We start from the raw sequence: 25,667 nt of genomic DNA, 5'->3' as shown, positions 1-25,667 counted from the left end.
AGTTCTTAGAAAATATGAGGTTTCTGAATTTATCTATTCTTAATTTTCCTCTGAGCTATGGAAGGATGATAAAGGAGCTTTGATTCAATAGAAACGAAAGCAAGTTTCTTTTTTTAGAGTAGGATTACTATTCTAAAAATATACCATTAATCAATGGGAATTAAAGGAATATAAATTTGATTGACTAAATTATTTCTAGACTGAATGCTATTTGTAAGTTGTTTTTAAGAATGGTATAGGCTAATTTTTTAAATTTATATATGACAGCAGAATTAATTACAATTCTTATTACACATATAGAACACAATTTTTCATATTTCTCGGTATATACAAAGTATATTCACACCAATTCATGTCTTCATACATGTACTTTGGATAATAATGTCCATCACATTCCACCATCATTTCTCCCTTCCCTTCCCACTCCTCTTCCCTATCTAGAGTTCATCTGTTCCTCCTATGCTCCCCCTCCCTACCCCACTGTGAATCAGCCTCCTTATATTAGAGAAGACATTTGGCATTTGATTTTTTGGGATTAACTAACTTTACTTAGCATTATCTTCTCTAACTCTATCCATTTACCTGCAAATACCATGATTTTATTCTCTTTTATTGCTGAGTAATAATAAAGTGGAAATTAATGAGAACAAAGCCAAGGATGTTTCTAAAAGAAACTAAAGGGAGAATTTTATAAATTTTAATATAAATGAAAATCAAAATATAAAATACTTGAGAAATAATAACAATTTTGCAAAACTGCATGTAACACTATGAAATCCTGTGAAGAAGTGAAAAATAAAGTGTGCTAATTTTCAACTAAAATAATTCAGTAAAAAAAAAAAGAATGGTGTAGGCTAATAGTAACTATTGAAATAGAAGCTATAAAATACTTTCAGGAGGTCATAATATCCATAATGACCATTATTGGATCATTATTATACTATTATTATTATTATACTATTATAATACTATTCATTTAGTATCCTCTTACATACTAAATGAATAGTATAATAATTTTATAATCTAATAATCTATCTATATGTAGATTTGTATCTATCTCTTTATCAATCCATAATCAATAATTGCGCACCTAATACAGGTTGAAACGTCCTTAATATGAAAATGTAAAATCTGAAATGCTTTGATTACTGAAACTTTTTGAGTGCTAACCTCATGCTCAAAAAGGTTTGGATTTTGAAGCATTTTGAATTTGGATTTTGGAGTAGGGATGCTCAATTGATCAAATCTGTGCAGATGTTCCAAAATTCAAAAATCTCCAAAAGCTGAACTACATCTGGTCCTAAACATTTGGGGTAAGGAATACTTAATGTGTATATGTATTAGATACTTTTTTAATAACTTATTTTTAGTCTTTTTTTCCTTTTTACTACTGTTTAAGTTAGAGATTATTGATTTCATTAAGCAAAAGCACAAAGTGATTAATTTGCCAAAATTCACTTACAGTGAGTAAGCAGATTACCTGAGAAGTAAATTTAGTTCTTCTTGGTTCCATAGATTATATATTAATAATTTATAGTACATCTAACTTCTCTGCATTGTTTATAGAAACTCTGTCTTGTTTGGTGGGGCCATGTTAGGTCTTTCTTGCATGTTATTTGTCACACAGAGTTCTAATGAAAGTGCTTTGATAGTTGATAAAACTTTTTTTCCCCAACATTGAATAATTGGAATATAGTTTCTTTATTGTGACAGTTTTGCATAATCTCATGACATAATGCAATTAAAAATCAATTGCAAATGTTTTAGTTTTTAAACTTAAGAAAAAGTCATTTGTAATGTTATGTATTATTGCCCTTAAGGTTTAAAATGATTTGTGCTTCTTAAATTTTAAAGTCACTGATATTTTTTCCATCTCTTTCATACAGGTACCAAGTACTTGCTTTTGCAACAGATGCAGATAAAAAGCAGGAGACTGAACAGCAAAAACTTGGTTCTGGAAAAAGACTAGTTGTAAGGCCTTTTAAAAAGTATTTCAGAAATGCCAAATCTAATCATAGATGTTTGTTAAGAACAAGAATTCCTAGGAAGAAACTTTTTAAAAATACTTAAATCATTTCTCTTTTCTATGTATAATTACATCAATGACCTAAGAATTTTGTTAGCTATTGAGTAACAGAGGCAAATAGCTAGTCATAGCTATAATAAATCAAATTATAGAGTTGTATCACTAGAATTGTGGATGTTGAAATTGGGACACTTTTAACTGAAGTGAGTATAAACTTATACAAAATAGAGTGTTGACCTAATGCTCAAAAAGGTTTGGATTTTGAAGCACTTTGAAATTTGGATTTTTGGAGTAGAGATGCTCAGTTGATCAAGTCTGTATAGATATTCCAACATTCAAAAATCTCCAAAAATCTCCTCTTCAATAGGCAAATTTACATACATTATATTCCTCTGTTCATAATGTCTTTTTTCTTGAGCCTAATTTTCATATTTCTTCCTATTACCTATTTTGAGCACTTAGATTATGATACCTGCCTCCTTTCTTCCTTTCTTTTTCCCTTCCCAGCTTAGGAGTTGTTGAGCTCCTTTCATCTGTGAATTCATTGTTTTTCTGGCCATTAATTCTTCAAATATTTTTTTCTGTGTTCTCTCTTCTTTTCACTGGAACTCTAATCATACATATAGTTAGGCTACTTGCAGTTGTTCTACAGCTTACAGATTTTCATTTTATTTATTTATTTGTTTAGCAGTGCTAGGGGTTGAACATAGGGTCTCACTCTACAACTGAACTACATCCCATTAAAAAATAATTCTTTACTCTTGCTATTTCATTTGGTAAAATTTCTTTTTTTTTTCTTTTTAAATGTCAGTGATGGGAATCTAATCCATCACTTTGTCTTATGCATGTCAGGCTCTTCCACTGATCCACATCCTTAGCCTCTAGGAGAATTTCTGTTGCTGTTTTTAGGACCAGTAATCATTTTTCCTCCAGTGTCTATTGTGGTATTAATTCTTATTTGTTATAATTTTCATATCTACATATTCAGCTTGTATATTTTTATGTCTTCCATGCTTCTACATAACTTTTTGAAGATTTAGAATACAGTTATAATACTTGTTTTATAATTCTAATATTTGTATCAGTTTCAATTTATTTTTTAAAAAATTTTTTTGTGATGCTGGGATTAAACCCAGAGCCTTGTGCATATAAGGCAAACACTCTACCAACTTACCTGTATCCCCAGCTCCTCAGTTAATTTATTTATTTCTTCTGTGTAGGTCATATTTTCTTGTTTTTTTCATGGTTGGTAACTAAAAAAATTTATAAAACATCAGATATAGTCAATTTTACCTTATTGGTACTAGCTATGTTTATATTATTAAAACTGTTCTTGAGCTTCGCCCTGGGATGCAGTTAAGTTACTTGAAAACTAGTTTGATCTTTTTGAGTGTTGTTTTTAAGACTTATTAGGTGTGACCAGAGCAGTGTTTATTCTAGGGCTACTTATTTCCCCTTCTTCAGGCAAGATCCTTCTGAGTACTCCATTGAATTTCCTCAGAATTATAAGGTTTCCAGCCTGGCTGGCAGGCATAGCTCTAGTGTTTAATTCTCTGTGTGAAATGATGTTCACTGTTACATTTAGTCCTTTCGGGTGGCTCTTTCCTTGATTTTGGGTAGTTTCCTTACATGAATGTACTGATAAGTACTCAGCTGAATATTTGAGAGGGACTCTACTGATTTCCAGAATTTTGTCTCTACGTTGCCTTCTCCTCTTTGGTATGCTGTCTTGTAAACTCCCAACTTCCTTTGTTTCCTTGGACTGAGTGTCCATATCTAAAATTCAGGGAGTCTGATAGTCTCTACCTGGATTTCTCTTCCCTGTGCATTAGCCTGGAAACTCCCCCAAAGTTGGAGCTATCGTTACTACCCCTGTCTATGTTTTCTTTCTTTAAGGGATCACTGTCTTTTCCTGTCTGATGCTTTGCAAAAGTTATTTCATATATTTTCTATTTTGTGTTTGTTTCAGGTGGGATGGTAAATCCTTCCATCTTGGTTGGAAGTGGAAAAACATTTTTATTACTATCTTTAGTTAATTTCTTGTATTTTAAGAGGCTCATTCATTTAGAATGTGATGAAGTTACATAGTGACAGTACCTGGTGAATTTAAAGTATTTAGTGGTTATATCTCAAACTATGGCCTTAGAAACTTAATTTTCCTGTTCATTCCAAATAAATCATATCTCAGAGTCAGGCACATATTGGCCTGAGTTACAACCATTGACAAAAAAAAATGCTAGAATGCTAGCTTTTTAAAATGTAATGAGAGGGCCTGGGTTGTGGCTCAGTGATAGAACCTTTGCCTAGCACGTGTGAGGGATTGGGTTCGGTCTCCAACACCACATAAAAATAAACAAATAAAATAAAGGTATTGTGTCCATCTACAACTAAAAAAATATTTTTAAAAATATGAGAAATTTAACTGCCATGGGATTGTCATTCGTGTCTCATGTTCAGTGGGATTTTCATATAGGTAATTTAAACATGAATCAAATGGTAATGATATTTTTATGTTGAATTTTAGTTTACCTTAAGATAGCCTGATTCATCTACCTATGTTCACTCTGCCATTTCCCTCCTATTGATTGTTCTTATATACACACACTGGCAATATCTGTCCTTTTTACTAGCTCCATTTGCATTTCATATCTTCTTTTTTTAAAGATGTTTTTAGTTGCTGATATTTATTTATTTATTTATTTATTTATATGTGGTGCTGAGAATCAAACCCAGTGCCTCACACATGCTAGTCAAGCGCTCTACCACTGAGCCACAACCCCAGCCCTCATATCTTCTTTAGATGTTTTAATACCTAAAATAGGTAGATTAATACCTGGTCATGTCTTGACAGCCAAAAATCTATCTGCATCTTTAATGTGACTTTTCATTGATCCATTGTTTGTTGATGATAGCCTAACTTTGAGGGCAGGATTAGTTCCTCTGTTCAGATTTTATTTGTGTGAAGTCATCTCATTATCATTCCTATAGGTGATATATGCCCCATTCAGTGTTTTTCAACATGGTATGTCATTGTTCTTTTGCATCTTCTTGATTTAGAGATCTTAATTACTTGGAAGATGATTTTTAAAAAAACTTTTACATGTTCATTGTACATTTATTACTTCATTATTTTAGGAAGCATTTATTAAACATTGACCATGTTGCCAAAAGAAACACTGTAGAGTACTTCTTGTGTGCAGAGTATCCTATCTATGGCTAGCTTTCTGGTTTTTTTTTTGAGTAATGAAGAATAATTTATTCTACTGTACCAGAATTAAAATAGAATAAAATTTAAAAATGTATATTAAAATAACATGGACATTGGATCCAATAGATTTAGATTTTGAATTCCAGATTCTGACATCTTGGACAATGAATATCTTTAAGTGAAGTATGTATTATAGACCCTAATTGTTCTATTCCCCTTTCCCTACCCGAAAGCTCACATCCTAGCCATGGTCTCATCATGGACAGAGTGTACTTCCCTGCTTTGGTCTTTGGGCTTGGCCATGTGACTTGGTTTGGTCAGTAGCATATAGACAGAAATAACAGTGTTTCAGGTCCAACACAGCACAATAGCTTTCTTTCTTTCTTCTTTTTCAATATATATTGTTTTAGTTGTAGATGGACACAATATCTTTATTTTGTTTATTTATTTCTATATGGTGCTGAGGATAGAATCCAGTGCTTCACATGCGTGAGACAAGTACTCTACTGCTGAGCCACAACTCCTGCCTCCACAATAGCTTTCTTATAGGATTTTTTTCAGGGAAGAAGATAGCTTTTTAATGAGTATTTTTGAACAACCAAATAGCTAATAATAATCTAATATCATCTGATAATAGATGGTGCAAAACATGCTAGAGGGCTGTATGGCATGTGTGAGGCACTGGGTTTGATCCTCAGCACCACCTAAAAATAAATAAATAAAATAAAGGTATTGTGTCCATCTACAACTAAAACAAACAAACAAGCAATCAAACAAAGAAACCCCCCTAAAAAATCTACCAGAGCTGTTCACAGTTGTCAACCTGTGGCTAAGTAAAGGGTGATTTACTATTGTAGTACAGTATGGCCTCTGTGTGGCAAAGTCCATTATGGTTTAATGTGCTTGTTTGAAGGGTTCCTTTGTCTGTAACTCTGCATTTATACTGATCAATTGGCTAAAATAAAAGGTTAATTTGAATATAAAAAAATCCTGCTGAGTTTGTAAAGTAGAAAAATACAGTGATAAAAAACAACCCCCCCAAAAAAATTAATGAAGCCTAGCTAGTTTTTATATTCTGCTTTGATATAAAGCAGTTCGTATTGATATGAGAATGAGTGAAATGTTCTGTTTTTAGCAACTAACCTGATTATGGGTTTTGCTTTGCAGGTGGATTGGGCTCTAAATATTGGCGAGCAAGCCCTTGATATATGTATTGTCTCTTTCAATCAGTCAGCATCTTCTGTTTTTGTTCTGGGTGAGAGAAACTTTTTTTGTCTTAAGGATAATGGACAAATTCGATTTATGAAGAAGCTTGATTGTAGCCCGAGTTGTTTTCTCCCATATTGCTCAGGTGTGTAGAAAGATTTTCTTTTATCTTTTCCATATGTCAAGGCTATATTTTATATATATCAGAAAAATCCACATTCATACACATATTTTAAACATCTAAGACAATATTTCTGTGCTGAACATGTAATGGAAATTTTAACTTTCAAAGTAAGTTTGATATAAAACACACATTTTTTTGTTTTGTGAGTCATTTTACTTTGTACAAAATGACTTATAGAATTGGCCGATAGCATACATTAATGCTTCCATAATGTCACTCTTCAAGATGCTTCCAAGAGAACATCGGACAGTTTTATAAACAGTAGTAATGTATAATAGAATGACTTATCCATAGTGAATCATTAGCCAAAATGTGTTAAAGTGTTAATGAAATTTATACTTCTTATTTATTTATTTAGTTTTGTACCAGGGTTTGAACTCAGGGGTGTGTAACCACCGAGCCCCTTTTTAAAAATTTATTCTATTTTTGTTAAATTTTGAAACAGTTCTCACTAAGTTGTCCAGGGCCTCACTAAATTGCTGAAACTAGATTCAAAATTGTGAACCTCCTGCCTCAACCTCCCCAGCTGCTGGAATTATAGGCGAGTGCCACTGAGCCTGGAAAATTATACTTTTTTAGATAAATGGTCACTATCTATAGTTTGCAAGTCTGCAAACTGTTTTTTTTATATTGGTAGCTTGAAATTGAAAAATGATATTTTTTATTGTTTAAAATCTTTATGCACTAAATTCAAGCTGTTAAAATTAATTTATATCTTAAATCCTCTAAAAGAAATATACTGTTTCAAATGATTATTTCCTTAGTATTCTCTTTCTGTATTTTCAACCTGCAGTTTCTGAAGGAACAATAAATACTTTGATTGGAAACCATAAAAACATGTTGCATGTTTATCAGGATGTGACACTGAAGTGGGCTACTCAACTTCCCCATATTCCTGTGGCAGTAAGAGTGGGCTGTTTTCAGTAAGTGGTTTCATTTAACATAATTTTATTAAATGTTAAGAAATTCCATGGAAGTTTTATAAAATAATGACTGATGATTTTACTAAAAAATGACAAGTGACATTGTAGTGTGGATGTCAGTAATCAAAATATTTAAAATTTAACTTTTATTGAAAAAGAATATGAAAAAGCCTTAATTTGCACCATTATTTTCATTTAGAATTTCTAAAAAGATGTCCCTTATAAATTAAAGGTGAAAGCCGTTGAGATACCAAGAAAGTGATTTGCCTGATAGATTATTTTCTTTAAAATTTATTTTCTATTTTTAATTTTTTATTTGTTTAAATTAGTTATACATGACAGTAGAATGCACTATGCACTTATATACTTTGATATATCATACACAGATGGGATATAATTTTTCATTTTTCTGAGTATACATATTACATGTATGAAGACTTGCATTGGGTGTCAACATACTTTATATACAAACAGAGATACAAAAATTGTGGTATACAAACAGAGACATGAAAAATTGTGATATATATGTGTATTAAGAATTGTAATGCAAACAAAAAGAGTACATGTATAATGGCATAATTTGGCGTGAACATACTTTATATACAGAGTTATGAAACATTGTGCTGTATATGGGTAATAATGAGTGTAATGCATTCCACTATTGTCATATATTGAAAAAAAAAGGAATTGTAATACAAAAAAAAAATAAAGAATAGCATTACCTTAGATTAGGTAGAGGGAAGTGAAAGGAGGGGAAGGCAGGGGATGTGGGGATAAGAAAGATGGTAGAATGAAACAGACATTATTATTTTATGTATATATATGACTGTATGACCAATGTGGTTCTACAATATGTATACTCAGTAAAATTTGTTTTATTTAAAATAAACAAGGATTTCTTTTTATAGTATTGGATGGGTATCATTTAGAGATCATTTACTGCCAGTGTTCATGGGGTTTGAACTTATTTTTATTATGTTAAGTAATCCAACACTGCTAATGTCATGTGCTTAAGCAGTTTATATTTTAAGAATCATAGTATACTGTTTTGCATTTAAAATGAAAACCAAAATCTATCTTAACATCAAAGTTCCAAAATTTACCAGATAGGAGAAAGATCTTGTTTTTTAATGCGTAATTTTTCAAGGTCATTAGTATAAAAGGCAAGATCCTGACAAGGATCTTCTGATCTTGTGACAAGACAAAACCTTGTCTGAATTTTTTTAGATTCCTGACGTGCTCACTTCTACTCATTTAGAATATTTTGTGCACATTTAAAAAAATGGTATGTAGAGTTGGGTGTGTAATATTATTGTTGAAATTCAGTGAGGAGAGGTATTCGTATTTGTATTTATGCTCATCCTAAAGCCTACATATTGGAAAATAACAGTGTTTTGAAATACTGAATATTTTAAAAAGAGATTACTTCCTTATGTTTTATGAGTAAGGACTATCATAAAGTTATAATTGCTGTGTACTTAACAGGAATAATAGTTTTTCTGTATCTGAAGAATAATTTAAAAATTTGAAATTGGCTTTTACAATGTCCACCAGATGGTCTTTTTAAGTCCAACCAAACTGACTCAACAGACATTTTGTATTAGATTTACTTAGAAGGATTTAGAACAGGAAAAACATCTTGCCAGCAGGGCAAAGTCAGGTATTTCTCTTCTGGGAGAGTAATTCTTACAGCAGTCCATATATTCATCCAAGAACTGTTCTCTTTGGCCCCACAAATGACAGCTCAGGTGCAAGAAGACAGATCCACACTGGTGGGTCTGTGGCCCATCTTGGCTTATAATCTCCATGCTCTTTAGGAGCCAATATCTTTAAATATTTAAAAGTCAATGTGGTTTTAGGGTATATTTTGGGCATGGGAAGAGTGATGGAAAGAAACACTTTATTGAGAACATTTAGTTGAAATACTTATTTTACATATATATTACATATAGGACTTTCAAGAGCCACCTTTCGCCTTACTTAAGAAAATGTACAGATATGGCTTCTCAGCAGGTATATATTGTAAATTTTTAGTTTCTGATCCACTTGCAATTTACAAATAAAGAGTACAATAATACTAAGTTATCATAAGAAATTTTATTTCCATATAGTGTGCATTATGGTGTTTATATTCAACTTTAGCATGTCATATTGTATTATAGGCACCAGTATTTGTGAGGGAATTGACACAGTTAACACATTATATATTAATTGTTAATATATAATAAATATTAACATAATATAACATTAATAAGGAATAATAAATTCTAATTATTCAATTGAAGGTATATCTTTTATATATATATATATATATATATATATATATAGATAGATAGATATGTGTTTAGTTATTTTTTTAGTTTTTTAAGTGGACACAATATCTTTATTTTATTTTTATGTGATGCTGAGGATTGAACCCAGTGCCTCCTGCATGCTAGGTGAACTCTACCACTGAGCCATAACCCCAGCCCAAGATCTTTTTAAAATATAATTTATTATTTTTTTGGTTTTATTTATTTATTTATAAAATTTGTTCTTTTCAGTTATACATGAGAGTGAATGTATTTTGACATATATAAATGGAGTATAACTTCCAATTTTTGTGGTTGTATATGATGTGGAGTTACACTGATTGTGTATTCACATAAGAACACAGGAAAGTTATGTTCATTATTTTTAATATACTTTAAAAGGAAAAGATTAGACTATTTTTGAAAGAATTTTATGGTAACTTTATTAGAATTTTAGAAGTAATTATTACTTATCTATAACATATTTATATTTAGAAGTTATTTGAAATTATAAGAACTGAAATAACTTCCCTCCTGCTTTTTATTACCTTTGGGATTAAACCTTTTTGGTGGAAGCTTTCTTGGCTGGAAGTGTTTATTTATAAAGGAAATTGCTGCTATTTCAATTTTTTTTTCAATGAATAAGAAATATTGGATTTGGATCAAGTTGGTGCAATTATACTTAATAACAGCATTTTACTCAGAAACTAAGATGCTTTTATTTCCTTTTACTCCCACCAACTTGGCAGCCCTAGTCCTTTATACCTTGTTTATTATATGCTAATTCTAAATCTGTCTGTGTTTCCTTGTTCTTTTACAGTTAAACTTTGTTCTTGGTTAGATAGTATTCTTTTATTTTAATTATTGTTTTGTGGGTTAGATTATAGAAATATGAAATCAATATATGGGTTACAGAATCAGGAGAGCCTTAATGTGATAATGCTCTTTAAATTCTTAGCTATTACTGATTCTTCTTATTGCATGAAGTAACTAAGTAAGTCTTGCTGAGCATCTTACCTCTGCTGTGGTCTGTTTCCCAAATGGCATATAATGATGATCATCTTTTATCGGTTACATTATCCTCTCTAGTGATATCAAATATTTCTAAAAGTGTAAGTCTATTTGAGTAAAATTTCAAAGTGATGAGAATCTTTCCAAACTTTAGCTGGCAGCCTATAGCCACAGTACTTTAAAATCTTACTGCAGCTCATTTTATAGTATAAACAATTTGATGTGGTATTTTGGAGTTTTTCTTTGTAGGCTATGCCCACAATAGTAACTTATTCTTTTTTTTAATAGTCACTTATTTTAACTTTGGTATTTCACATTTTATTCTTTAGCTTTCATTGATGTAGTATTCTTGACTAGAGTGTTTTTCCGTTTCTTCCTTGGCTTTTCAAATTTCTTCTTAGAGTCCTAGCTCAATTCACATAAGTTAAGTCTTCCCTCTCTGCCATGGACTCCTCTTAATTTCTATCATATTCATAATTATGTTGGTGACTGCAGTTTAATTTTCCTAACTCTCCAACTAGATCATGCACTTGTTTTGCATCTTTGCATGTCATACTGAAAATCAAAAAGCTGAATGTAGCTTGGTAAATATTTAACAGTCATTGTGATTTGTGTTTATACATCAGGGGGTATTTTCTCATCCTAGAAAGATCTCCTAGAAAGATGTTTTGATTGAAAACCCTTTTTAAAAATATGAACAAAACTGAGACACAGAGGGAAGGATATTACTTCTTTAAAAATCACATTTATTAGGAGACCATTTTAAAATTTAAAGTGACTTTTTTCTTAAACAGCTCTAGAGGTGAGAAGTTCAGGTGAGTTAGGATAAAATAGGTTGCTTCAACTATGTAGGTTAGTAACAGATGTCGGCAGTTTTCTGGTTTATATAGAACCTGTGTTTCTGAACCAGATTAGGCCAAAGTTGAGATTAGGGAGGAAGAACGAAACAACTTTCTACCTTTGTTGAGATGAAATGAAGCTGGAGTCTGGTATGAGCTAAAGTTGGATTTTTGGCTTCATTTACATGGTACTTAGTCTAAATTCCTTTTAAGTTTTGGATTTACAACTTTTAGAGTTGTTTTTTTCTCTTTCCTCCTGCCGTTATCCCTTTCCTTTCTCTCTTCAGTGATTTTTGTGCCTCTGTGTGTGTTCTCTGTTTCTGCATGACTGTTTTAGTTAACTATTGGATGGATCACTCTGAAGGCTGTTGCTATATTATTTTATATATTTCAGAAGAATCTTAGGATCATATTCTTAAATTGCAGAAAAAAATCTAGTAAGGAATTAGACTGGAATAATACTGAATTTCTCTCCATGGTAAATCTGTTTAATTTCCTGTTATTTCCCAAAACTAATTTCTCTTCAAGCTAGAAATGAAGTGATATGTTTTTTTTTTAATTAAAAAATAGAATGTCAAAATTTTTAGAAGGATAAGTTTCTCCAATGGTTGCTGAATTCTTGTTTTTTTTTTTCCACAACAAATACTGCTATCTTTAATTGTTGAATATCCACTACCCTCCCTGACCAGTTCATGTTTGGTTTGTTTTGCATAGTGTTCCTTATTGCCAAATTCTAGTATAAGAAGGAATTTACTGTTCCATGAAACTCGACATAGTGGGTTTTGACATTAACATGATTATTTTCTTGATTTTGCTCTTGCCTATCTTAATGTTGTGTTTGTATTCTTTTAGTGATTTTCTAGAAATTATGTTTTTGGTTGTAACTGGTGCTTTTGACATTCTAATAAATTAAGTTTAATTTAGCTCATTTTACTCTGTTTAAGCTCACTGAATTTCATTGTCCACCATTATGTTTTTCCTAAGAAATCCAGCTCCTTCCCCTACTGTTTGCTTGTTTGTTAATTTTCTTGTCTCTTTTTGATTTGCCTTTTTGATCTATTTGGGAGGTTAAAAAAATCTTATTTTTGTATTAGTAATGATCAATCCATTTTTAAGAAACCTGTGGCTTAAGCAGCATAAGAGTATATAATTTTGGTTTTTGATCACAAATACTGGGGCAAGAAAACCGCTGTCTTTTATGGGCCTCTACCAAAAATGGGTTTATTAGGGCCTGGTGGGCCTGCTAATGGTATCATTTTCTTAACACAAGAGTTGTGGGGAATGGAAGAACAGAATTATGTGATATTTAGGATATTTTTTCTGCCTCTTGTTGGTACCTTAGTATCTGTAATTTGGACAAATTGTTTCTGTCAGTCCCATTGAAAAATTTTTTTTGGGGGGGTGTAAAATGGGTTATATTATTTTTGAAGCTCATTATTACTTTCATGCATCTATTTCCATTGTGTGATATCAAAGGTCCTTAATGAAATGACCTCCAAATTTTATATTGATTTATTAAACTGGAGAAGCACAAGAATTGTGTTTGTATTGTCTCTACAGTCATGTGTCTAAGCCAACATTGACATATGGCCTATCATTTTTATCAGGTTGGTGGCTTTGCTTTTTATCTTTTTTGGGAACTACATGCAATTTTACAGCTTCTCTTCTTACTTCAAATAGTGATTCCTTCTGATAACTGGAATTTGACTCACTGATTTCAAAGATAAAATGAGCTCACTTTTTTTTCTATGTATCTCTTATTTTTGAAGAGGAAAAAGTTCATTTTCTTAGTTGCTTACCAAAGAATATAAAATGGAAAAAAAATGATTGGTAAACTTAGGTTTACATATTGCTAATGTCTTTGCAAAAGAACTTTGAACTCTGGATAGGCTTAGTTTCTTTATTCTGTTATCTAGTGTGTGGCCTATACTTCAGAATCTGAGTTATTGACAAAATTAAAAAGTATGTAAATAATATTGTAGAGTGTAATGTATATCTGTTACTGTATAGGCTAATTTTGGATGACTTAAAATTAGAATCATGATCTGAAAGGAAATGTGGGGAATATAGTATTATTTATTGCCTGCTATGCACTGTTAACTTTGCATCATTAGAATTTAAATAAAGAGTTACATTGGAGCCAGATGTGGAAATGTGGTAGCACACACCTAGAATCCCTGCTACTTGGGATGCTGTGGCAGGAAGGTCCCCAGCTTGAGCAACGTAGAGAGATTCTGTCAACAAAACAACCAAATAGCAAAACAAAACAAAACTACACATTGGTAGGTTATTCAAAAGTTTTTAAGTGTTTACCATAGCAGGTTTAATAGTTTAGAAATCTTCATTAATTCTCTACAACTTATGAAAAAAATATGTGGGAAAACAATGATGCATTTTTATATTAAAGAAATAGAACATTCGTTATACAGAATACATGTATGACGATGTGAGGGGGAAAAAAAGAAGTGGGTCACATTAGATTGGGTAGAGAGAAGTGATGGGAGGGGAGGGGCGCGGAAGGGAATGGAAGGACAGCAGAATAAAATAGACATTATTATTGCTGTGGGTATATACGTGACTGCATGACCAATGTAATTCTGTAACCTGTACACTCAGAAAAATAAGAAATTATATCCCATCTGACTCAAATGTATGATATATCAAGATCATTGTACTGTCATGTGTAACTAATTAAAACTAATAAAAAATTTAAAAAATAGAAAGAAATAGAACATTAATTAAAATTACCAAAAATAGTGTTAAAAATAAAATATACTGTCAGTCATATCATTTAAGGCCTCTTTGTAACTTTAGCTTGAAACTTGTGTAAGTAAATGAAATCTTACTGGTAAAATAAGGCTTTAAACTCTGACCTCTATGATCCATAGAATCTGTAAACAGGATGGTTCCCATATATTCTAAAGTGGAGAACTATGTTCAGTGGTTTTCCTGCATCTGTCTATTTATTTATTCAATTCATTCTGGTAGTAGGGAATAAACCCAGGAGCACTTTACCATTGAGATACATCCCTATTTCTTTTTTTTTTTTTTTAATTTTGAGACAGGGTTTTGGCAGGTTCTTTAGAGGCTCACTAAGTTGCTGAGGCTGCCCTTGAATTTATGATCCTCCTGTCTCAGCTTTCTGAATTGCTGGGATTACAGTATGCACTACTATGCCCATCTTTGTTTTCCTGCCTTTACATAGAGAAAATTTACTTTGGTTTACTAAAATGCAATTTACTAGTAAAATATGTGTAAATTTAAATTTTTACATGCTTTATTGATGTACAAAAAGTGGCAGATATCCAGGTAATTTGTTGTGAGTGTATAATATTTAAAACCATAGAGGAAAACTACAAAAATTCAAAATTAAAGTGTTTTTCAGTGGCAGATGACAACATGTCATTATTGAAGATTAATTCATTATTGAAGATTAATTCATTTAATTTAGATTAATGTAACATAATGGACTATGTTCTGATTAGAATTTATGTTCTAATGTTGGTAAACCTTGGCTTTCTACCTTTGCTTTGTATAGAAAGAAAGATTTGTTATTCTTGTGTCCTCTGTATTTCATTGAAAAACTATCTATGATGTTAAAATGTTTTAGAGTGAGCATACTTTAATATTTATAGATATCCACTATATAGTATTTGTTATAAAGATGTTTTATGGACATATATTTATTGGTTAAGTAGAAATGTATTATTTTACCCTAACACTATTCTTGGAGTTCATATGATGATAATAGTTAATACATACTTCTCAGTATGTGTCAGGCCATATCCTGACTGCTTTTTACATACTGACAGATTTAATTATTTCAGGAATAGTTATTATGATTCCAGTTAGTACCATCTGGATCTTATAGATGAGGAAACATGGGCCTTAGAGAAGTCAAATAATATGTTTCAGTCATAAGTAAACATGTAAACAAATAATCCTATCATATATGGGTTAGTGTTATACTAGAGAGAAGAAGAATATGCTAGGTAGGACCTTCAGAGTATTTAGTCCACCACGATGCTAGAAGTCCCAGCTCTTTTCATTTCTATTAAAAATCTCTTTCACATTTCCCTGCCTCTAACACAATTATTTCTCATTCAGATTAGTGCTACCGAATATTCTATCTGGCAAGTATCTTATTTAAAGTTGTGGAAGTAAACATCTGAGAAATCAAAGAACAAGAGCCTAAAACAAAATATACTACTTTTGGAGGGCGGGACTGAAGAATGGGAGTTCTGCATGCATTTTCAAAATATCTTTTAGAAAGTCTCAGGTATTCTAAAAATTAACTCAAGTCTTTGGACAACTAATGATGCTGCCAAGGCTCTTTTATTTAAATCTGTAACAGTTTAAATGTGTTAGGTTCAAACATAATTTGGAATAAATGAAAATTGAAAGATAATTGTTAAGTATTTTTAACAAGAAGAATACTATTCCCTCTTTCATTTTTTTTAAAGAGAGAGTGAGAGAGGAGAGAGAGAGAGAGAATTTTTAATATTTATTTTTTAGTTCTCGGCGGACACAACATCTTTGTTGGTATGTGGTGCTGAGGATCGAACCCGGGCCGCACGCATGCCAGGCGAGCGCGCTACCACTTGAGCCACATCCCCAGCCCCCCTCTTTCATTTTTATTTAAGGTAAAAGTTATGGTTTGCAAATGAGAAATTTCTAGTAATTTATTAGTTAAAATATAATGAAAATAATGCCTTTTGCTTTTGGACACAGCATTTTAGAATGCTACCTTTTATCTTTTATTTCCAACATCAAACTTCTTTCATCTTATCCTATCTTGTTACTTTTGTGTTTTCAATGAATAAGCACAACTTATTGAATATTTTAAAATTTCTAGGAGGGGAAATTATTCTGATTTGGACCATATGCAATTTATATTTAGGAATGCATTTTGCAATAATTTGAACTTTCAGGAAAATAAAAAAAATTGAATTTCCTTTTTATAAAAACTTGTAAACAATAAAGCAAGCAAATATATCTGTTAAGGACTATAGTTAGAAAAAAATACTCCACTTTTTGAAGCTTCAACTGTGCCCATACCATGTGAAAGTTGATGGGGCTCATGTGTGGGAGAGCAAGCCACTGGACTATCCAGAGTACTTAAGTTTAAGAGAAATATATGAAAAATTAAAACATAGTCATATTAAGAGTAATGAGGGATGTAATTTAAAAAGTTATCTCACTGTTTTTTTTCAATTTCTGCAGGCTTCCAGATGGTAGGAAAGGCTTTGTTCTCCCCTTCAACCCATCTGTTGTTCTTTAGTGTAACTGACTCCACTGCAACTACTGCAAACACTAAGCATCACCATATAAAAAAGGCAAAATTTAGAACTTATTACACAGTTTTATGGAAAAAAATTACATGAGTCAGAGTTACATATTTCTCTAGAAATTTTTTTCTGAGTTAGAATTGAACATTAGAATTTCTTTATTACTGAATTTACTTAAGTTGTAAGTAAAGAATACAGCTATAGGTGATCCATTAAAATTATGCACTTGTTTTATTTCTTTTTCCATATTACATATTTTTGCTAGAAATGAGAATGTATATTACTGTTTTCTATGCAAAAATTTTAAACTTTATTTATTCTAATTTGTTATATATGACAGCATAATGCAATTCAATTCATATTGCACAAATAGAGCACAGTTTTCATATCACTGGTTGTACACAAAGTAGAGTCACACCATTTGTGTTTTCATACATGTACTTAGGGTAATGATGTCCATCTCATTCCACCATCATTCCTACCCACATAATCCCTTCCTTCTACTTCCTCCCTTTGCCCTATCCAAAGTTTCTCCATTCCTCCTATGTTCCCTTCCACCCCCATTATGTATCAGTATCCACTTATCAGAGAAAACATTTGGCATTTGTTTTTTGGCTTTGGCTTAATTCACTTATTCTCTGACTCCATCCATTTGCCTGCAAATGCCATGAGTTTGTTATCTTTTAATGCTGAGTAATATTCTATTGGGTATACATACCACATTTTCTTTATTCATTCATATATTGAAGGGCATTAGCTATTGTGAATTGTGCTGGTATAAACATTGATGTGGCTGTGTCCCTGCAGTATGCTGTTTTGATGTTCTTTGGGTATAGACCAAGGAGTAGGTTACCTGGGTCAAATGGTAGATCCATTCCAAGTTTACTAAGGAATCTCCATACTGGTTTCCATAGTGGTTGTACCAATATGTACCTACCAGCAGTGTATAAGTGAACCTCTTTCTCCACATCCTCACTAACATTGTTGCTCATATTCTTGATAATTGCCATTCTGAGCAGGATGAGATGAAATCTCAGTGTAGTTTTGATTTGCATTTCTCTAATTGCTAGAGATGATAAACATTTTTGCATATATTTGTTGTTGATCCAATGTATATCTTCTTCTGTGAAGTGTCTGTTTTGTTCCTTAGCTCCCTTATTGATTGGATTATTTGTTTTTGGGTGTTAAGATTTTTGAGTTCTTTGTATATCCTAGAGATTAATGCTCTATCTGACGTACACATGGCGAAGATTTTCTCCCATTCTGTAGGCTTTCTCTTCACCTTCTTGACTGTTTCTTTGCTGTGAAGAAGCTTTTTAGTTTAATACCATTCCATTTATTGATTTCTTTATTTTACTTCTTGCAAAGCCACAATCATTATAACTTTGTATCAATTATTCATTTTAACTTTCTTTTCCTCTTCTATTCCTTAATTACTTAGTCTCAAAAACTGATCTCTTATGAAAAGTAAGTATTGTTAAAATCAGAATAATTGTTGTCCAGGTTTCTTTTGCCTACTTTTCAATGTTAAATATACTTTAGAGCAATCAAGCAATAGTTATAAGTTGCTTTTAGGAAGAGTGTTACCACCTTTCTTATGTTATTTTCCCCAATTACATGATTTTTTTCAGTTTTTATTTATTTCATAAAAATTTATATTAATTTAGAAAAAAATCATCTAAGATTATGTCACATTTGTATTCAGGAAATCCAGTTGTGTATAGAAGTCTTAATTTACCTTTTTATATATTAAGAGGATTTAATGCTGTGCGTTGAGTTTTGCCAGATCTCATTCTTAAATCATTTGAACCATCCAAGTGATATTCACATATCATTAACCAACAGAAAACCATAGTAATATTCACTATCCTCAAGAGGCCCAGTGAATTCTACAGGATTTGATTTCTTAAAGACAAACTCAACTGAATAGTAGTGTTAGGTGGGGTTTATGTAGAAAGCCATGTAGCATGGAAACAAAATATTTGCTATATCTAAGCTTTTTTCATAGCTGGGATTGGAGTCCTGTGGTGTGTATTCTTTAGGAACACTCTGAGTCTCAAGTCTCTGGGGAGAATTGTCATCTCCAGCTGAAGTTTTCCCAGAGAATTGGCTTATAGAATAGATACTTCTATAAGAGTGGGGGCCACTCTTAGTTTCTTCTGCTTTACCAGTAAGTTTGTATTCAACAAATATTCGTTGAATGAACAAATGATGGAGAAATTAATGAAGGCATGGTCTGTAAGCAAATGACTCACTTGAGGGGTCAAGGGCATGCTGTTTCAGAACCTGCTCACTTTGCCTCTAGAAACTTGAAAGAGCATTTAGTTTGGTTCTTTAAAAATTGTTTTCAATCATATAGCAGTTACCGTAGGAGTAGGTTAAAACTATGGTCTAATTCATGGGAATTTAATTTAGTCCTAGTAAGACCATCTTTTCTTCTATGGATAATGGGGAACATTAATTTGTATAGGTCAAACATTTTACTAACCTCTTTTATTTTGTCAGACATAGATGAATATGTCATGAAGTCTTAGATTCATATTTAATGAAAGACACGATTGCTATTTGAATTTCTTGTGTGCATAATTAATATTTATTATGCTACTAAGTGTGCCTGAACTATTACTTTAGATTACAGAATTAAATTTCAAAAGAATTATGTTTTCTGGCTTTGATTTTATTTTATATCAGTAATATTGAATTCATACACACACACACACACACACACACACACACACACATTTTTTGGGGGGGAGTATCAGGGATTGAACTCAGGGGTACTTCACCACTGAGTCACATCCCCAGCCCTATTTTGTATTTTATTTAAAGGCAGGATCTCACTGAATTCCTTAATGCCTTGCCTTTGCTGAGGCTGGCTTTTTAACTAGATTCTCCTGCCTTAGCCTCCCAAACTGCTGGTATTACAGGTGTATACCACTGTACCCAGCTGAATTTATATATTTTTATATATAAAATTTCTCACACCATTTTCAAATTTAATTATATTTTAATGGAATATGTTAAAATTTATTTTTGTGTGAAAGTATTTTATATTTTTATCAGATATATATTATATATATAGCTCAGCATTGGTCACTTGAAATGTATAATTATAAGTGGTGACTATAGAGTTACAGCAAAAAACTGACATCATAATTATATAATACTGTGATGCTTGGGGAAAAACTTCATAGTTTTAGTGTTGCAAAAAGGAAACAAAGGATTCACACATAGAAATAAGGACTAAATCAGCACAAATTGTCATAAGAGAAGGGCTAAATCAGCACCAATCAGAGCACATATAGATTTCTATGTAGGCACTGAATAATTTAATACTTTATAATGCAAATTTCCATTGTTTCTATTGAAATATTGTTTCTTGAGATTATAGTTTCATCTGAGATAAAGTGACAGCATAGTTTATAATAAAATCAGCAGGACATAGTGGCACATGCTTGTAATCCCAGTAGCTAGGGAGGCTGAGGCAGGAGGATTCCAAGTTCAAAGCCAGGCTCAGCAATTTAGTGAGGTCCTACACAACTCAGAGAGACCCTGTTTCTAAATAAAATATAAAAAGTGCTGGGAATTTGGCTCAATGGTTAAGTGCCTCTGGGTTCAATCCTCAGTCCCCCCCCCCCAAAAAAAAAAGCCAAAAAAAAAAAAACCCAACAAACTCACAGGGAGTTATCATGCATGTACAAATATATACCAACAAATGCCATCATTATGTTCAAGTATAATGTACCAGTAGAAAATGTGAAGAGAAACAAACAAATCAAGTTATTCTTTAGGGAAGGTAAGATGATGTGTTGTAAGCTTTTGTTTTTGTCTAAGCTTTTGTTCTACTTTTGGCTTTCTATTTGTCTAAATACTGTTGAGTCTCATTTAATTGATAAACAAAACCTATTCTATAGGCCACCGCGCCATAAAGATTCATATACTTTTCATTGCTACAGTTACTAATGAATAATGTACTTCATTTCACCAGTGTCATTTCAAATTTATTTGTTGATTTATTTTGGTACTGGGAATTGAATTCAGGACCCTTAACCACTGAGAGACATCCCTAGTCCATTTTTATTTTGAAACAGGGTCATGCTTAGTTGTTTATGCCCTTGCTAAGTTACTGAGGCTGGCCTAGAACTTGAGATACTCTTGCCTTAACCTCCTGAGCCAGTTGGATTACAGGCATGCGCCACCACACCTGGCTTCTTCAATATAATATTTTTATTCTTCAATTAATACCTCTATTTCTTCACCTGGTTCTGAGAGATACAGTATTTTCCTATGTGAGGAGATCTGAGCAAAATTTATGTGTGACTTTAATATGACTGCTAGAAATATTTTCATCTTATTTCTCAGTGGAGCACAAGTTACAATGCCATCATGTGGAGGTGTCTTAAAGACTTTTTTTTCTAAGCCACTCAATTTTCGAGTGGTTTAGAACCTCTATACAGAAACAGTACAGCAAATCTTAATTTAATATGTACTTTCTTCGAAGCCACTAAAGTAAGCAATTTATTCTGTATTATATCAAGCTGCTTAACTTTGCTCAGTTAGCAGTAATAAGACTTCTAAATATCTTTTCTTTTATCATGAGCAGCAAAATCTCCTCACCCTGGCACACATGTGTGCACATGCACGCACACACACTTCTATGTCTCCATCTGTCATTCCACCCATTTACTTGCTTATGTATGTGTGTATGCATACATGTATGTATCTGTCTTCCCCTTCACAGTTGATGGGGTGGATGGCTTATGGGAGGGGGGAGTTGGAAGGGGTCTTGGCTGGAGGTTTTTGTTGATTTAAGACACTGGGCATTATTAATAGACTTCTACACTCTAACTTTTGGTAATGTAGCTGACCCTTTTACGGCTGGTCACCCAAACTGTAAGTGGTAATATTTAATATAGTGCCTTAGAGTTATGTTCTTACTAAATAAATCACATTTAGAAGCTTTTATATACTTGTAGTCATGCTTGTATATTAAAAAGTCTAAATATGATAAACACTAAAAATGAATTTGTATTCATGAAGCCAAATTTGATTTTCTAGATAATAACCAATTCATATAGAAATTCAAGTGGTTGCTTTTAGTGTTTATCTATGCAAATTGATACAATCAAAAAAGCAAGTTATGCTATGATATTCTGTGTTTCATTGCAAATGATTTTCTTGATGATAAATTTATTTTGTGTAGTGCTTTTTCAAATAGTCTCTTCTTTCCTAAGTAGAACTTGCTCTAATTGGAAGTAACTTTATAATGTTTACTGTTATTATGAGGCCAGTATGATCTTTTATTAGTTAGGAGCTTTTTCTTTAGTTAGTACTGCCATGTTGAGCATTTGAAATACAGTTGTAACTAAAAGATATACAGAGACATTAAAAAATTTCACAGGTGTCTACTATTAAGATAGGCAGTGTTGGAATTTGTGCTTAAATGAGGTTGGATTTAAAATCAGTTTTAAAGGGTCAGAAATTCAAAGGAATTTGGTTTTACTTATTCACTGTTAGAGAATAGGAGAGTTATGAATTGCCATTGATGTGTAAGAGTAAAATTTTTAACCAGAATAGAGAAATTTTTGATATTTTTCACCTTTTGTCATTTTGTTACTTACATATGAAGTTGGTATTTAAATTTGAAGTGGAAAATTCTGAAGAGCATTTTTTAAATCAATACTAAAAAACTATAGAGTAGGTCGTTTTTAAAATTATTTGTTAAGAAATAAAATGGGTGAGAGTAAGAAATAATTTAAAAAAACAGTTTTATGTGATACTGAATTTTTAAACTTCAGTTCTGCTTTCACTCCTTAATGACATTTCCAATTTTCCTCCATCTAAAATGTTCTCAGTTTTTTCCTACCCTGAATGTAAGTTTTAAAAAAGCAACCTATTATTATTTTAGTTTGAGGAATAGAAAAATTATTCCAGATTGTATTGGAATGGAGTGACCTTCTATTTTAAATAAACTGACATCAAAGAAAAGCTGTGTGAATTCAAAATAGCTATAGTAGGCAGATAAATTGAGATAGGTTTATCCAGAAATACACTGCATTGTGATTTAATTGCTACACTAGCAACTGTTTTTTTTCCAAACTATTGAAAAAACAGTTCAAAAAATATTATGATGGATATTTTTGGTTCATTAGTGACTTGTGATAATAGTGTGTTTATGTATCTTGGAATTAGTAGTACTGCTAAGTTATAAATCTTAATATTATGTGTTATTAAAATTTGTGAATAGATGAGATTTGATCATGTTTTGATATCCAGTTAAGTAAAAGCAATTATTTTATATTTACAAATTGCATTATTTGTCATGCATTCATTTTGGGTTTATAATTTGGAAATTGTTTTTAGTTAGTGAATGATCACTAGCTTCACTCAGATTATGGTAACCTAAAGGCACAAAACAGGACTCCTATTTTGGACCTCTGACCCAAACTTGGCAGTTCTCTCATTTTGCCGTGAAAACACTTGTAGGGTTCATTACTTTCTTCCATCATCTTGAGAGATTCTGCTCCATTTTCCCTCCTCCGTTGACTAACCTTTGACATCCTAGACCTGTATCTCTTTCCAACAGAGGCTTATAAACACTCTTGTTACTTGAAGATTAAAGGCTTGTGGCCCCTGTAGGTTCCCTGAAGCAAATTTGTTCAGAGTTAATTTGGCACCTCCAGTTGTGGTTTGCTTAAGATAGGAAACCAAATAGAATTCAGTGTGTTTCTTGGGCTCAGTATTTTTGTTATAGACAACAGAAATACAAAAATGACCAAGTGCCAGTTACATTTACTCTTCAAAGGAAAATTATTGTCTTTCTGTGCCTGGTTATCTTCAAGAATTGCAGAGTAAAAAAGAAAATTTCAGTGGAAATATATTTCTGCCTCTGATATAGAAAAGACCTTTAAGAAAGTCATTGTTGACATGAAAGGGAAAACATTCTGATTTTCTGGGATGTAAGCCTTGGAAAACAAGCCAGAGTAAAAGAACATTTAGAAATGAAAAACTTATGACTCTAAGAGATGACCTGTTGTGAATTATTTCAAAAGTCAGTGGGTATCTTAGATAGTTGATTTTTTTTTCTCTTGAGGTTTACTCCTGTGAGCATACTTGCTGTAGTTTTTAGAGTAAAAATCTGTTTAATGAACCCCACTATTCTGAAGACATTTAAATAGTGCTAAAGAACATTCTATGTAGGATATATTCTGTGAAGAATAAAATAAGTCTCTGTATAACTGAAGAATATAAGGGAGCATTTCTCTTAAGAAATTATAATGGCTGATCAGTCTTTAGTAGTACATGACATTATTGGTAGGTTTTTCCCTTAGTTTATAGATTATACCATTTACAACTGGTGGATGAATTTTTCCAATTGTAGTTAGGTGATTCTGGCATCAGATTTGGTAATATGGAAGCAACAGAAGAATCAAGAAGAGGAGAAGCAAGAAGAAATAGATCCTTTTTCTTGGGAATATATTTCTTACCTTTTACTGAATGGGCAACAGAAGATTTATATCATAATATATGTTATCAGTGTAGCCAACTCTTGGACATTAGTTGGTTATGTTCTATTTAGGAATACAAGAAGTACAAAGCAGGCATTTGATAGTAATTTTGAGTTGGGCTGTTAAGATTGTTTATTAGAACCGTGAAAGGATGCTACTCTTTAAAACTTGAACACAGAATAGAATTAACTCTGTTAGACACAAATACCATCATCTTAGTGAATACTTCTCGAATAATTATGTGCCTTATAAATATCTACCAAAGACATTTTCTTAATCATTTATAGATTTGCCATAATGAACCTTTGGAAATTTCATTGGGTAGAAATTTTATTACAGCCTTTTCATTTAAAAGGAATTATATGCTCTGTTCTCTTATTTGTAGTCTAGACTTATTAGTTCATAGATAGGGGAAATTAGAGCTATAGAAGTACTTTAGTCAGTTCAGTGATATTATGGCTGAGGAATATTTTTAAAAGCTATGTTTTTAGGATGAGGATATTATAATGATTAAAACAGAGAATTGTGGCCTACAGGGCTTTGAGTTGTTCATTGGCTCTGAGAACTGTGCAAGATATTTAAATTTTCTTTGCCTTAGCCCCAGATTTCTGTAAAATGGATTTAATATCAATATCTGCTTCATGTGGTTGTTATGGGGATTGGATGAGTTAAGAATAACTGAGAAGAATACTTGGCACCAGTATGGTATGTTCTGACTATTACTAGTGTTAATTTTGGAACATTTACCAGTGTGTTTACTTTTGATAATAATTTTCTTTTGAGATCCTTTAACTATAATTATTAAGTCCCTGACTGAAATTAAGTTGTCTCTGAATGGTATCTTTCTTAGAAGATTGGACTCAAGATAGGAAAGTTAGATAAAGAATTAGGTATTTCCTGGTAAAAATAAGGTAATGGGTTACTTAGTCAGCAACATCATTTAGTCCCACATATTCAGATTTGTTTCATTTCCTTTGTTTGCTGGATTGCATCAAGTTCACACAGTTTAAATCAGAGACAGTTGGAAATTGTTTCTTACAGGGATTTGATTCAGGATGGCAGTTATGATCTCTAATCAAGTACTGAAACTGCAGTCCACCTGGACACCAGGCTGAACTGGTACCTTGATGCAGTATAAAGGAACAAGTTGTGCTTTTCTCTTTCTACCCATTTAGTCAGTACC

The 25,667-nt window shown here is 31.9% G+C and overlaps 1 protein-coding gene across 14 annotated transcripts in view; it reads left to right on the top strand.

Annotated features, from left to right (window-relative positions):
- Positions 1-25,667, top strand: part of Bbs9 (Bardet-Biedl syndrome 9) — a 459,963-nt gene that overhangs the window by 144,563 nt on the left and 289,733 nt on the right. For all 14 annotated transcript variants that reach the window (XM_078039867.1, XM_078039868.1, XM_078039866.1 and 11 more), the window contains 3 exons: positions 1,887-1,971; positions 6,402-6,585; positions 7,418-7,547. In XM_078039867.1, the coding sequence (XP_077895993.1) occupies positions 1,887-1,971; positions 6,402-6,585; positions 7,418-7,547 (399 nt within the window). The remainder of the gene's footprint in view (positions 1-1,886; positions 1,972-6,401; positions 6,586-7,417; positions 7,548-25,667) is intronic.

Source organism: Ictidomys tridecemlineatus, chromosome 2, assembly GCF_052094955.1.
Source record: "Ictidomys tridecemlineatus isolate mIctTri1 chromosome 2, mIctTri1.hap1, whole genome shotgun sequence".
NCBI lineage: Eukaryota > Metazoa > Chordata > Mammalia > Rodentia > Sciuridae > Ictidomys > Ictidomys tridecemlineatus.
Note: the sequence above shows the minus strand (reverse complement) of the source record. Positions and strands in the feature narration are given on the sequence as shown.